This window comes from Mangifera indica, chromosome 7 (genome assembly GCF_011075055.1).
Source record: "Mangifera indica cultivar Alphonso chromosome 7, CATAS_Mindica_2.1, whole genome shotgun sequence".
Lineage (NCBI taxonomy): Eukaryota > Viridiplantae > Streptophyta > Magnoliopsida > Sapindales > Anacardiaceae > Mangifera > Mangifera indica.
Genome location: NC_058143.1, coordinates 20,435,983 through 20,447,185, shown reverse-complemented (window position 1 = coordinate 20,447,185; position 11,203 = coordinate 20,435,983). Strand labels below are relative to the sequence as shown.

At 36.4% G+C, this 11,203-nt stretch overlaps 3 protein-coding genes across 3 annotated transcripts; 2 read left to right on the top strand and 1 right to left on the bottom strand.

The window, feature by feature from the left end:
* The first annotated feature begins 1,890 nt into the window (after positions 1–1,890).
* Positions 1,891–3,248, top strand: LOC123220462. The gene has a single exon (XM_044642686.1). The coding sequence runs from the start codon at positions 2,307–2,309 to the stop codon at positions 3,039–3,041; it is 735 nt and encodes a 244-aa protein (XP_044498621.1). The 5' UTR covers positions 1,891–2,306; the 3' UTR covers positions 3,042–3,248.
* A 1,055-nt stretch (positions 3,249–4,303) lies between these two features.
* On the bottom strand, positions 4,304–6,259 carry LOC123221896 (pectinesterase-like). Its single transcript, XM_044644866.1, has 2 exons — positions 5,241–6,259; positions 4,304–5,158 (listed from the first exon to the last, which is right to left on the bottom strand). The coding sequence occupies exons 1-2, from the start codon at positions 6,241–6,243 to the stop codon at positions 4,428–4,430; spliced, it is 1,734 nt and encodes a 577-aa protein (XP_044500801.1). The 5' UTR covers positions 6,244–6,259; the 3' UTR covers positions 4,304–4,427.
* Positions 6,260–6,943: 684 nt separating this feature from the next.
* LOC123220744 lies at positions 6,944–11,016 on the top strand. Its single transcript, XM_044643314.1, has 6 exons — positions 6,944–7,070; positions 7,395–8,646; positions 8,760–9,446; positions 9,534–9,693; positions 9,830–10,143; positions 10,500–11,016. The coding sequence occupies exons 2-6, from the start codon at positions 7,516–7,518 to the stop codon at positions 10,698–10,700; spliced, it is 2,493 nt and encodes an 830-aa protein (XP_044499249.1). The 5' UTR covers positions 6,944–7,070; positions 7,395–7,515; the 3' UTR covers positions 10,701–11,016.
* The last annotated feature ends 187 nt before the right edge of the window (positions 11,017–11,203 follow it).

Sequence of the window (11,203 nt, the reverse complement as noted above, 5' to 3'; positions counted from 1 at the left end):
AAACTACCTCCTCTATTTATTTGGTAAAACAGTCTTTGTGGTTCATACAATATTTAACAGTTCAAATGATCCCCAATTCATACAAGTTATATATCACTGAAAAGATAATTCAAAAATCTTTCCAACAAGATATAATATCACTCATAACTCATTAGATAAGATAGTCAAAACGTGGGATGAATCAGTGGCAAAAACTGTCTTTACTGTTTATTTGGTAAAACAGTCTTTTGGTTTATACAATATTTAACAATCCAAATAATTTCTAATTCATACAAACTATATATCATTGAAAAGAGAATTCAAAGAACTTTCCAACAAGCTATAATAGCACTCATGATTCATCAGATAAGACAGTCAAAACGTGAGATAAAATCAGTGGCAAAAATTGTCTCCTCTGTTTATTTGATAAAACAGTCCTTGTGGTTCATACAATATTTATCAGTCCAAATAATTTCTAATTCATATAAGTTATATATCATTGAAAAGAGGATTCAAAGAGCTTTCCAAAAAGCTATAATAGCACTCATGATTCATAAAATAAGACAACCAAAACATGAGACGAACTCAATGGCAAAACTATAAATATTGTACAACTCTCTGTCATCAACAAAATCACACACATAGACACCCCAAATGGCAAAACAACATTTCTCAACTTCAAAATCATCATTTAGAACATAGATCCAAGGAACCAAAAGCCTAAAACATACAATATATCAAAGATGATACCTCTTACATTATTTTAAGCCAATTTTTTGCAAGTTGACTTCTTTTTCCTTGTCTTACTTCTTTTATCACCTTAAATCAACACCAAAACATACTAACATATTCATGTAACATGCATCCAATACATATATAAGCATAGGTAAAGGGAAAAGGAAGAGATCTTTTGGTTACCAAGGCTTCCAAAGTACTTCATTTTCTTTTCTTTCCTTACTTGTCTTCCAAAACTCCTTCAAATCCTTTCTTTTTCTTCAAAAAGCAAAAAAAAAGCATGAAGAAGGCTGCCTTTTCTGGAAGGGACGAGAAAATGATGGAAAAAGTGTAAAAGTTGCATTTTTTTGACTTTTCTCTCCATATATATATATATATATATATATATATATATATATATAAATATATATATAAAAATATATCTCAAAACATGATCAAAAGACATAATTGCCCTTAGAACATACCTAAGGGTATTACAGAGTAGGAGTAGAAGTAGGATTAAAGTCATGTGCAATTCTGAAGAAGGGACTAGTAGAGTATAGAGCAGAATAAAACTAATAATACTAAACCTACCAAAGAGTGTGCGCAAGGTTGAATCCTAACGTTGGGTGTATTCCAGTTCCCGCACAAACAATTGCATTATGCCAAACCTTTCATGAGTTGACCTGTCTATATCTCTAAGCCTATGACCATATATATTAAAACGGTTCAAATATCGTCACAACTTTTGCTTGAATTTTCCACGAATGTTTATCTTAGAAACTATTCAAAATATCCTGGAGGGTAATGTTGCTCTACCTTTTAAAAGCTTGGATCATGATACTGTCAAAAGCAGACAAAGTATACTGTTGGTTATAATTTTATAAAGAAGTTTCATAATTGGTGTTAAAGGGTAATACTTCTTATACATTAGTAGACTAATATTAACAAACATAACCTTAAACCATAATAGATTGATTATTCAAATATAAATTAATATAAATTATAATTCAAAACGATCTTATTTAGATTATTCTTCCAAATTGAACTATCCGTCAAATTCCAATTAAATTGATCTAATTGACTAATGTGATCATTAGTCTAAAACATGGCCTATATGTATGATTAAGTTGGGAATATTATTGATTATAAATAACTCCATTTTCGGAGAAAAAATCAAAAATTAAGAAGCTTGTGCAGGTGGGTAGGTCCCCACCTCACCTCTACCAAAATCTAAACTCCACTGTGTCTCTGAGTCGTATGAAACTGTAACATACCATTAATGCACTAACCCACTAGGGCCACTACTCCAAAACCAAAACCCTTGTTTCAAAATCTCATCTTTTCCCCAAATTTCACCCGCTTTCTTATTCCAAACCCTAATTTTCCTAGGGTTACCGTTGGCACCACCACCCACTCATTCAACCACTAGGGCCACTACTCCAAAACCAAAACCCTTGTTTCAAAATCTCATCTTTTCCCCAAATTTCACCCGCTTTCTTATTCCAAACCCTAATTTTCCTAGGGTTACCGTTGGCACCACCACCCACTCATTCAGTCACAAACTCAAAAATGGAATAAAAACCTATCCTCAAACAAGTTTAAAACTGAAAATGAAACGAGACCATCTATCTGAATGCGGTGGTTGCGTTTCCAATCACGGCTTGCTCCTCCATAACGTTCGCCACCGTGGCAGTTACCGCCGTTTATGCACCAACTGCATCTTGAAATGTCACCAAGGACTCTTTTGCCCAATCTGTCTCCAAGTTTACGAAACTTCACCTCCCCCTCCTAACGTGCGTCTCATGTGCGTCAAATGCCCCTCCATTTGCCACCTCTCTTGCTCCTCCTCCTCCTTACCGTCCTGTCCTACCTCAGCTTTCGTTTGTCCACCTTGTTCAAACCCTAATTTCATCTTCTTCAAAGTCAACGGAGACACCCAGATGAATAGTAATACTGCTACTGATAATAGTACTAATAGTAATGGAAATGGTGATAATAAGAAGTTTCTCGATGTGGGTTCGGCCAGGGCTTTAGTTGCGGCCGCCAAGATTGCAGCTTTATCGATGAGTAAAGCGGCTGCTATGGCGAGAGTTGAGGCGGAGAGGAGAGTTAAGGAGGCTGCTTTGGCGAAGAAACGAGCTAGAGAGGCACTGGAAAGGCTTGTATACTTGGCAGCTGAAGAGAGGGAGAGAGAATTGAAGAAAGGGAGTGGTGGGGTTTTGGTGAAATATAATAATGATAAAAATGGAGGAGAGAAGAGCAGTAATGGGTTGCATCCCGTTCCATCTGGTGCAGTTGCAGGGCACTATCAACATCAAGAAAGCAATCATGGAATTGGAAAATAGATTTGCGTATTGCAAAGTATTCATTTTGCTTGTTTTGATTGGGTATGGTGACTTGCTAAGGCTAATTTTTGTTGTTTGATGGGGTGATTTGCCTTGTAAGTCTTGTAGAGATGATTTGGCCTTAGAGTAGATTGTTGTGTAATCGAGGTTTTGGATTTGTTAAGCTGTACTGTGTCTTGCTCAATATAGTTGTACGTATTTTCGCAACATACTTTCTCCATACTTTGTTCTTCTTCTTTATCATCTGAATTTCTGTGACACTTTGCTTCGATTTTAATCATCTAGACTCTACTCAAAAAGAGCAGCGGTTCCATTTATATAGACATATCAATTATGGCTGTTTTAAGTCCTTTACTCAATGTGACTTTGTTGAGAATGTATTTGTAAATGTGGTTTGTTTTTTGGGAAAAGGACTTATTCTCCATTGTGCCAGAGTTAAAATGTTAACCTTTATGCACATCTACTAGCTTGCAGTAAATGATACATTCTTCATGTTGAGCTTTGGCATCAACCACTTGCTATGACCATTTTCCTTCTATAGTGTCAATAAGCCTTGAACTTGGTTTCAGTAAACTCTTTCATCCTTTCCAGTGGTAGTAAGCTTTGTATATGGTACAAGTTACTGAAAACTAAACTATTAATGTCACTGCTAATAATTCTTTATTCTGAAGAATTCTTCCAAAAAAAATATTTTTCTATATCTTTTGAATGTTTTCAAACTCACCCATTATATTGTGTTGGTGGTTGGATTTAAGTGTTTAGTTTGAGTTCGTTATAAGGAGGCCATTCCACTAAAGACAAATCATCTAGTGGCTTTATGTTGGATGGACATATATTATCTTGAGAGGGTTGTTTGGAATCTCATTCTTTTGCCTATTATGGCAGGACTTTTCTATCACAGCACTTTAAGGATTCATGGCTGGTGATAATAGTTTTCAGGTCTTACTCATCATAGTGGTGCAGGTGGTTGTTGCCCTTGTTGCCTACATTGTGGGACACACCATTTTTTTAAAGCTTTTGAAAATTTCTTTTTATAACTAAATCCTGGATCAACTTGTGGATCGTTGCTCAAAATAAAAAATTATAGCCTAATTTGTTGCTCTAGTTGGAATGACATCAGGCCCTTGTGTTGTGTAGTACTAGTAAGAGCAGTATCCCGAATGCATAACTTGCAAGGAAATCTAAGGTTGACAATTCAATTAACAAAAACAGATCACAAAAAAATTTGATATATAATTTACACTATTGTAAAACATCTTTGAATACATTGTATTCAACTTTTTACATCCACAAATGGAAAAAACGATGAAGTCTGACAAAATTTCCACTGAAAGGATACATGAAGTATGAAGAGGCTTATGATACTATCTTATCACCTTCCAAACTCTACGACTTAAATTTAATTTGGTTTTGAGTTGCTAAAAGTGTGAGACCTAGTAAGAAAGGTGATCCTGTGTCTTTCAACCACAGACCTCCTTGGATAAATGAACCTGCTGTAAATTGAACTGCTTCATTTCTGTTTGTTATGACATGGTATCCCAGCCAATTGACTCTTTTATTTGTCACAGCCCCGGGGCCTTGGTTTGCAAATTCTGCATAGTACAGCGTGTCCAGTGCAAAGGTCCCATCCCATGGCAGCCACCCTGCTGGCTGAATGCAATCTCCTATTTCTGATTCCATGATAACAGTTCTTGAGAATAACTTCCAGGGTCTACCCAAGTAAGTGGGGATCTTGAATCTTAATGGAAACAGTTTCTGCTCTGGGACGATGCGGCAGTGTTGGATTACCAAGCCAGTGGTTTCACGTTTGTCTGATCGTCCTTGAGCAGTTATTGTGTTCTGCTGGCCATCCATTGGCTTCCTTACAATGATTAAAGAGCTCTGGATGACTGCAGCAGCGTCACCGAAGATGAAATCAACAGTTCCAGAGATGACACAGTTGTGATAGAATTGACGATGAGTTTGGGTATACAATGTGTCCTGGTGCCCATCCATTCTGCATTGGTAGAAGGCTGACATGTCTGACTGAACTCGGAGTGCCACTGCCTGGTGCCCTTCTGATCCAGCTGTGTTTTGAAACCCAATTAACTTTGCAATGAATCCAGTCCCAACTGCAGCTGTAAGATCAACAGTTACCAGCATTAGTTAGCAAGTTTAAAATGAAACATTGCAAGTACATCGTATTTTGGATGAACTTACAGAAGGTTGCAGTCCTATATGTTGAGACACCCTCACGGTTGTTTTTATTTCCTGTAATGATTGTCTTCCGAGGTCCATCACCATGCATGAACACATTAACTTGATCTTTGTTTACAGTAATGTACTCTTCATAAATTCCAGCCTTCACATATATAACATATCTCCCTTTCAGGTCTTTGGGATATGCATCAAGGGCTTCACTAATGGTTTTATATTGTCCACTACCATCTTGAGCCACGACTGCATTAGGAGTCGGTTGAGCATTGTCATTGATTTCTAATAACTTCCTGTCTGAAGCTGAAAGCCATTCAGGGAATTTTCCACTACCATTTTCTGATAAACCTAAAAGTCGCCGAGAAGGTGTAGTGTTGTTCATAGGCGGATGGAATGTGTTTATGATCCCTGAAATGGAAGAAACAATAGCCAAGGCATTACTTGTCAACTGAGTTGCATTATGAAGAATCTCATTAGACATTTTATTCTTCAATTCTGGCTGATTCACCCCATCAATGCATGTCTGTTGATAAGATATTACAGCACTTAACCAATTCAGAATCTCATTCTTCCTTTGATCCAAAGACTGCAAGTCACTTTGACCAACCGCTGAATGGGAAGCTTTTAACTCATCAACAGCAAAATCCAACAATTCTTCACAGTCTTCCTCTGCCATTTTCTGACTCTCATCATTTCTGTCAAACACTGATCCTGTCTTTTTCCTTGCCTCTTCCACCACACGGATTGTAGATTGAATAGCAGCCTGGATGAAGTCCTTTGGCGTAGCACTCTTATTGTTGGCAGCCGAATTCACACTGTTAAAACAAGCTTCCTTAAAATCAGTTGGCCCACAAACAGCAGCAATAGCCTTTGAACTTGTAGAAAGATTATGATAACCATCAATATCATCTGAACCATTGCCACTCAAACCTCCTGCTATGACACCAACGCATACTCCAACTACAAGTAAAACCGAGGCGCCAACCGCGACAATCTGTCCTCCTCCCATTTGACTTGCTTGATGTTGGCGCAGAAAATTAAATGAGGAAAAGCATACACATCCCACAAAAGTTTAGAGTTATAATTTATGGAGGTACAAGTTTAGGTAGCTGGCCGTGGAATCTAATGGTGTTTGAGAGGCCCTTTATAGCTGGTTTGCTATATTTTCTGCAACAAATGTCCGCAATTTTTTCCTGCTCACTGATGAGCAATCTATTGTTACAATTGTTACTAACAGAATGTTTCATGCTGGTTGGTAACTAGTAAATTTACCTTTTTATTTTTACTAAAATAATTATAAGCATCCCTCCCACTTCGTTTGAGGTTTCTAAAAATGATTAGTTAAATAAATACTTTTTAATTTCATAAACTACTAATATACAATGAATTTAAATAACAATAAAAATAATAATAATAATGGTTAAAACAGGAGAATAAAAATTCTCAAAAAATAAAAAATTCAACAGCAACGATTTTAAAAATAGGAAGCCCATCAATCAAAGTTTATCGATTCCAATGTTTAAGTCCAGCAGCACAAGAGCCCAGCCTGTAAGTCATTGATTTGGGACTCACTGAGTCAACTCAAATTGCAGAAAGATAAATCCTTTTTAAGATTTTATTATTAAATTAATTGAATTAATAAACAATAAATTCGAAAACATTTATTATAATAAGGCTTACTTATTTATTTCCCTTATTTAATTATTTATTGAAAAATATAAATAATATAGGTCTAAAATAGAAACCCTACAAACGCCGAGTCGAGTTGAACCTTTTACCCAGCTGCGACTCACCATTCCCAAACTCAAATTCCTATTAACTCTACAAACATTTCAGGTACGACGAGCAATTCCCATATCTTGTTTTAGCTTCAACATAAATTAGATTGCTTTGGGGCTTTGATTATGCTTGAAAGACCAAAACTTTGATGGCTTTGACAGATTTTTGTTGTAAAAAATTCAAGAAAAAGGAACTTGTTTTCTTTGAAATTTATGATTAAACGTTGCTGGGGTCTTATGATCAGCGTAGAATCCACCAAAAGCACAGGGTTTTGTATTTTTGGTTTTGGGTTGAATCATTTAATGGACATTTTTTTTTATTAGTATGGGGAAGTGAAGCTTGCATTTTGTGATATGTGAAATTGCTTGTTCATGTTAATAGATATGGGTTTATGTTGGCTTGAAGAATGGTGGAGCTGAGTCAAGATGTGGGAACAGTTCGTTGTGGGATATACTTAGTGAAGTACTTTTTTGATAAATCTTTATAGGAAGTGTTGTATAGAATGAAGGAAGATTTAGAAGGCTGCAGTTCTAGTAAGAGAGCTAGGCAAGCTGAAGATGTTGGACCATCTTATTCAGCTTTTCTCTCTGATGAGGAAGAGGAACCTGAGCGTGTCGTTGGTTATGGTAGAAGTAGAGGAAAACAATTGATGGGAGATAGGGACTTGGCATTAAATTTTACTCCACTTCGGTCATTAGGGTATGTTGATCCAGGTTGGGAGCATGGTGTTGCTCAAGATGAGAAGAAGAAAAAGGTCAAATGCAATTATTGCGGGAAGGTGGTTAGTGGAGGTGTTAATCGGTTTAAACAACATCTTGCTAGAATTCCAGGAGAAGTAGCACCTTGTAATAATGCTCCTGAGGATGTGTATCTTAAAATAAAAGAGAATATGAAATGGCACCGTACTGGGAGGAGACAAAAATGGCCTTATTTTAAGGACCAATCAACTTTTTATATACAGCCAAATAATGGAGATAAAATGAATGAGCAAGAGGAGGAAGCTTTAAATCAAATGAGCAAGGAGAGATTGGCAGTTTCTGATAGAAGACTGAGAAAAGATTTGAGAATGGCTTTTAAGGAGATGTCTCCTCACGATAGTTTCGAACCATTACTGAAAAAATTAAGATTGGATTCTGATTCTCTGAATTCACCACACAGTCAGACTCTTCCATCCTACAAACGAACAAACTCAAAAAGAGGATCTGGTAAAAGGTCCCGCAAGGAAGTTGTATCTGCCATTTCAAAATTTTTTTACCATGCAGGAGTTCCTTTACAAGCAGCAGACTCACAATACTTTCATAGTATGCTTGAGTTGGTTGGTCAATATGGACAGGGGTTAGTAGGCCCTACAAGTCAACTGATATCTGGTCACTTGCTACAGGAAGAAATTGCAACTATTAGAAAAAACCTAGTTAAGTTTAGAGCTTTTTGGGCAATTACTGGTTGTTCAATCATTGCAGATAGTTGGACAGACATTGAGGGTAGAGTATTGCTCAATTTTGTAGTTTCTTCCCCCCATGGTTCATACTTTGTTTCTTCAGTTGATGCCACTGATGTTGTGGAAAATGCTCTAAATTTGTTTAAGTTGTTGGACAAAGTGGTTGAAGAGGTGGGCGAGGAAAATGTGGTTCAGGTATTCAACCAATTCTTCCATTCTAGTTTTTCTATAATTTGTAATCCTAATTGTAATCTGCTAGTAACTAAAATAGTTTCTTTTTTGTTGCTTTTTGTCCTCTCTTCTTGTAGGTTATCACTGAGAATACCCCCAGTTATAAGGCTGCTGGGAAGATGCTTGAAGAGAAGAGAAGGAATCTATTCTGGATGCCTTGTGCAACCTACTGTATTGACAAGATGCTTGAAGATCTTCTTAAGTTCAAATGTGTTTCTGAATGTATGGAAAAGGCGCAAAAAATTACAAAGTTTATCTACAATCAAGTTTCTTTGCTAAATTTAATGAAGAAAGAATTTACCCAAGAACAAGAACTTCTAAGGCCTTCAGTTACCCGATATGCCTCCAGCTTCACTACTTTGAATAACTTACTGGCCCGCAGGATTGATCTTAGAAGAATGTTTCAATCAAACATATGGATATCATCTCAGTTTTCTAGAACTGATGAGGGAAAAGAGGTGGAAAAGACTGTTTTAAGTGCTACATTTTGGAAGAAGGTGATATATGTTTTGAAATCAGTGGAGCCAATAATGCAAGTTCTTCAAAAGGTTAATACTGGTGAAAGCCAGTCCACGCCATACATATATAATGACATATACAGGGCAAAGGTTGCAATTAAATCCTTTCACAGTGATGATGTTCGCAAATATGGACCATTCTGGAGCGTGATAGATGATCAGTGGAACTTGTTAATCCACCACCCTTTATATGTGGCTGCTTATTTCTTGAATCCATCTTACAGATATCATCCCCATTTTGTGGCGGTAGGAGAAACAATGATGATTGGTTGATTTTGAATTCATATTGGTTTCTTATCTAATGTATTTTTTGTTTCAATAAACAAAATGCAGCATCCAGAGGTGGTGCGAGGACTAAATGAATGCATTGTTCGGCTGGAGCCTGACAATGCAAAAAGGATTGCTGCTATTTCACAGATCTCTGATTATGGTTCTGCAAAAGCTGATTTTGGAACTGAATTGGCAATTAGTACTAGAATGGAGCTTGATCCAGGTGAGGCTACTAGCCAGTCTGGATTTCTATGATACTTATTGAAATTTAGCACATAATTTAATTGATGCATTGATATCTAGATCTGAACCAGTGTTGATGATTACTTAGTATTGATCAGTGCTATTTTATATACTAGCTGCATGGTGGCAACAACACGGGATAAGTTGCTTAGAGCTGCAAAGGATAGCTGTACGCATATTAAGTCAAACGTGCACATCCATTCAATGTGAGCATAACTGGAGCATATATGATCAGGTCCACCGACAAAGACATAGTCGTGCTGCCCAGAAAACAATTAATGATCTTACCTATGTTCACTACAATTTGCGTCTTAGAGAACGCCATGTAAAGAAGAGGTCCGATGATTCAATCTCCTTAGACAGTGTTCTTCAAGAACATTTACTGGATGACTGGATTGTCGTAGGAGAGAAACAAGCATCACAAGATGAGGTATTTTTATGTATGCATTCTTTTCTACTAATCTGGTGACCCTGAGTGATGGAGTTTTGTCTTATTCCTGGTCTTTTGGTCACACGGTAGCTAAGTTGGCTGATTGAATGTGTTTATAGAGTTAATTGATATTTCATATCTTGGTCTGACAGCTAAATTGAGTACATTAATCTAAAATATCTTTGCTAGCTAATGTGGTGGATATCCATAAGAGCAACCTCTGATATGGATTTTTGTTTTGTTCTTTCTACTGTCACCATAACATGGAATTCTTGAAATAATTTCCAAAATGTTGAATTGAAGGAAGACATTGTGCTTGCTCTTTCCTTGCATATCAAACCTCCCTGTTTTTGCAGGGAACTCCTTACGAGGAAAATGGAACTGCATACGATGATGAATATAAGGATGATATGATTGATGATTATGAAGATGGAAATGCAGAGGGAAGGTATAGATCCATGGAGCTATTGTCAATGGCTGATATGGAACTTGTTAAAGTTGTCTCTGCCACAGATGATGCTGCTGATATGAATATTTTCGATGATGAATCTGAGTGACTATTTTGAGTTATCCGTCAAACTAACATAGGAGTAGATAGCCCTTTTGATAATTGCATTTACTGGCAATTGCTCTAATCATGTACTTTTGTTGATCACTCTGTAAAGATATACAAGCAATGAATTAAGCTAACCAAATGCCTTGGACTTTCGAGTCTAATATTTACTCATTTTGCACTTGAAGGATTGAGTTGCCATAATTTTGAAGAATCTGTACACTTAATCATATTCTAACACAGTAGTCATTAGATTTTGTTAATACCATTTGTTATTCTAAACCTTGACCTCTTAATATTTTATTGTTGTTCTCTTTTAACTTCTTATGCTTTACTATTATATTAGTATTGTCATTTCTATATTTCAAGAATATTAGATGAAAAACAAAAATGGATTTAACAATCTTGAATAGATTTGTATCAATCTTGCTAAACAAGTTTGTTATATGTGATAAACCAATGTTTTAAGTATTAGACTGGTCGGTTGACCAGTTCCAGCGTGAATTA

What these genes read in the sequence shown, in the direction of transcription:
- LOC123220462 (XM_044642686.1), top strand. Translation starts at nt 2,307, where the DNA reads ATGAAACGAGACCATCTATCTGAATGCGGTGGTTGCGTTTCCAATCAC.
- LOC123221896 (XM_044644866.1), bottom strand. Translation starts at nt 6,243, where the DNA reads ATGGGAGGAGGACAGATTGTCGCGGTTGGCGCCTCGGTTTTACTTGTA. An exon ending in ATATAGGACTGCAACCTTCT is followed by an intron (nt 5,159 to 5,240) that starts GTAAGTTCATCC and finishes TTGATCTTACAG; the next exon opens with CTGCAGTTGGGACTGGATTC.
- LOC123220744 (XM_044643314.1), top strand. Translation starts at nt 7,516, where the DNA reads ATGAAGGAAGATTTAGAAGGCTGCAGTTCTAGTAAGAGAGCTAGGCAA. An exon ending in GCGAGGAAAATGTGGTTCAG is followed by an intron (nt 8,647 to 8,759) that starts GTATTCAACCAA and finishes CTCTTCTTGTAG; the next exon opens with GTTATCACTGAGAATACCCC. An exon ending in AACAAGCATCACAAGATGAG is followed by an intron (nt 10,144 to 10,499) that starts GTATTTTTATGT and finishes CTGTTTTTGCAG; the next exon opens with GGAACTCCTTACGAGGAAAA.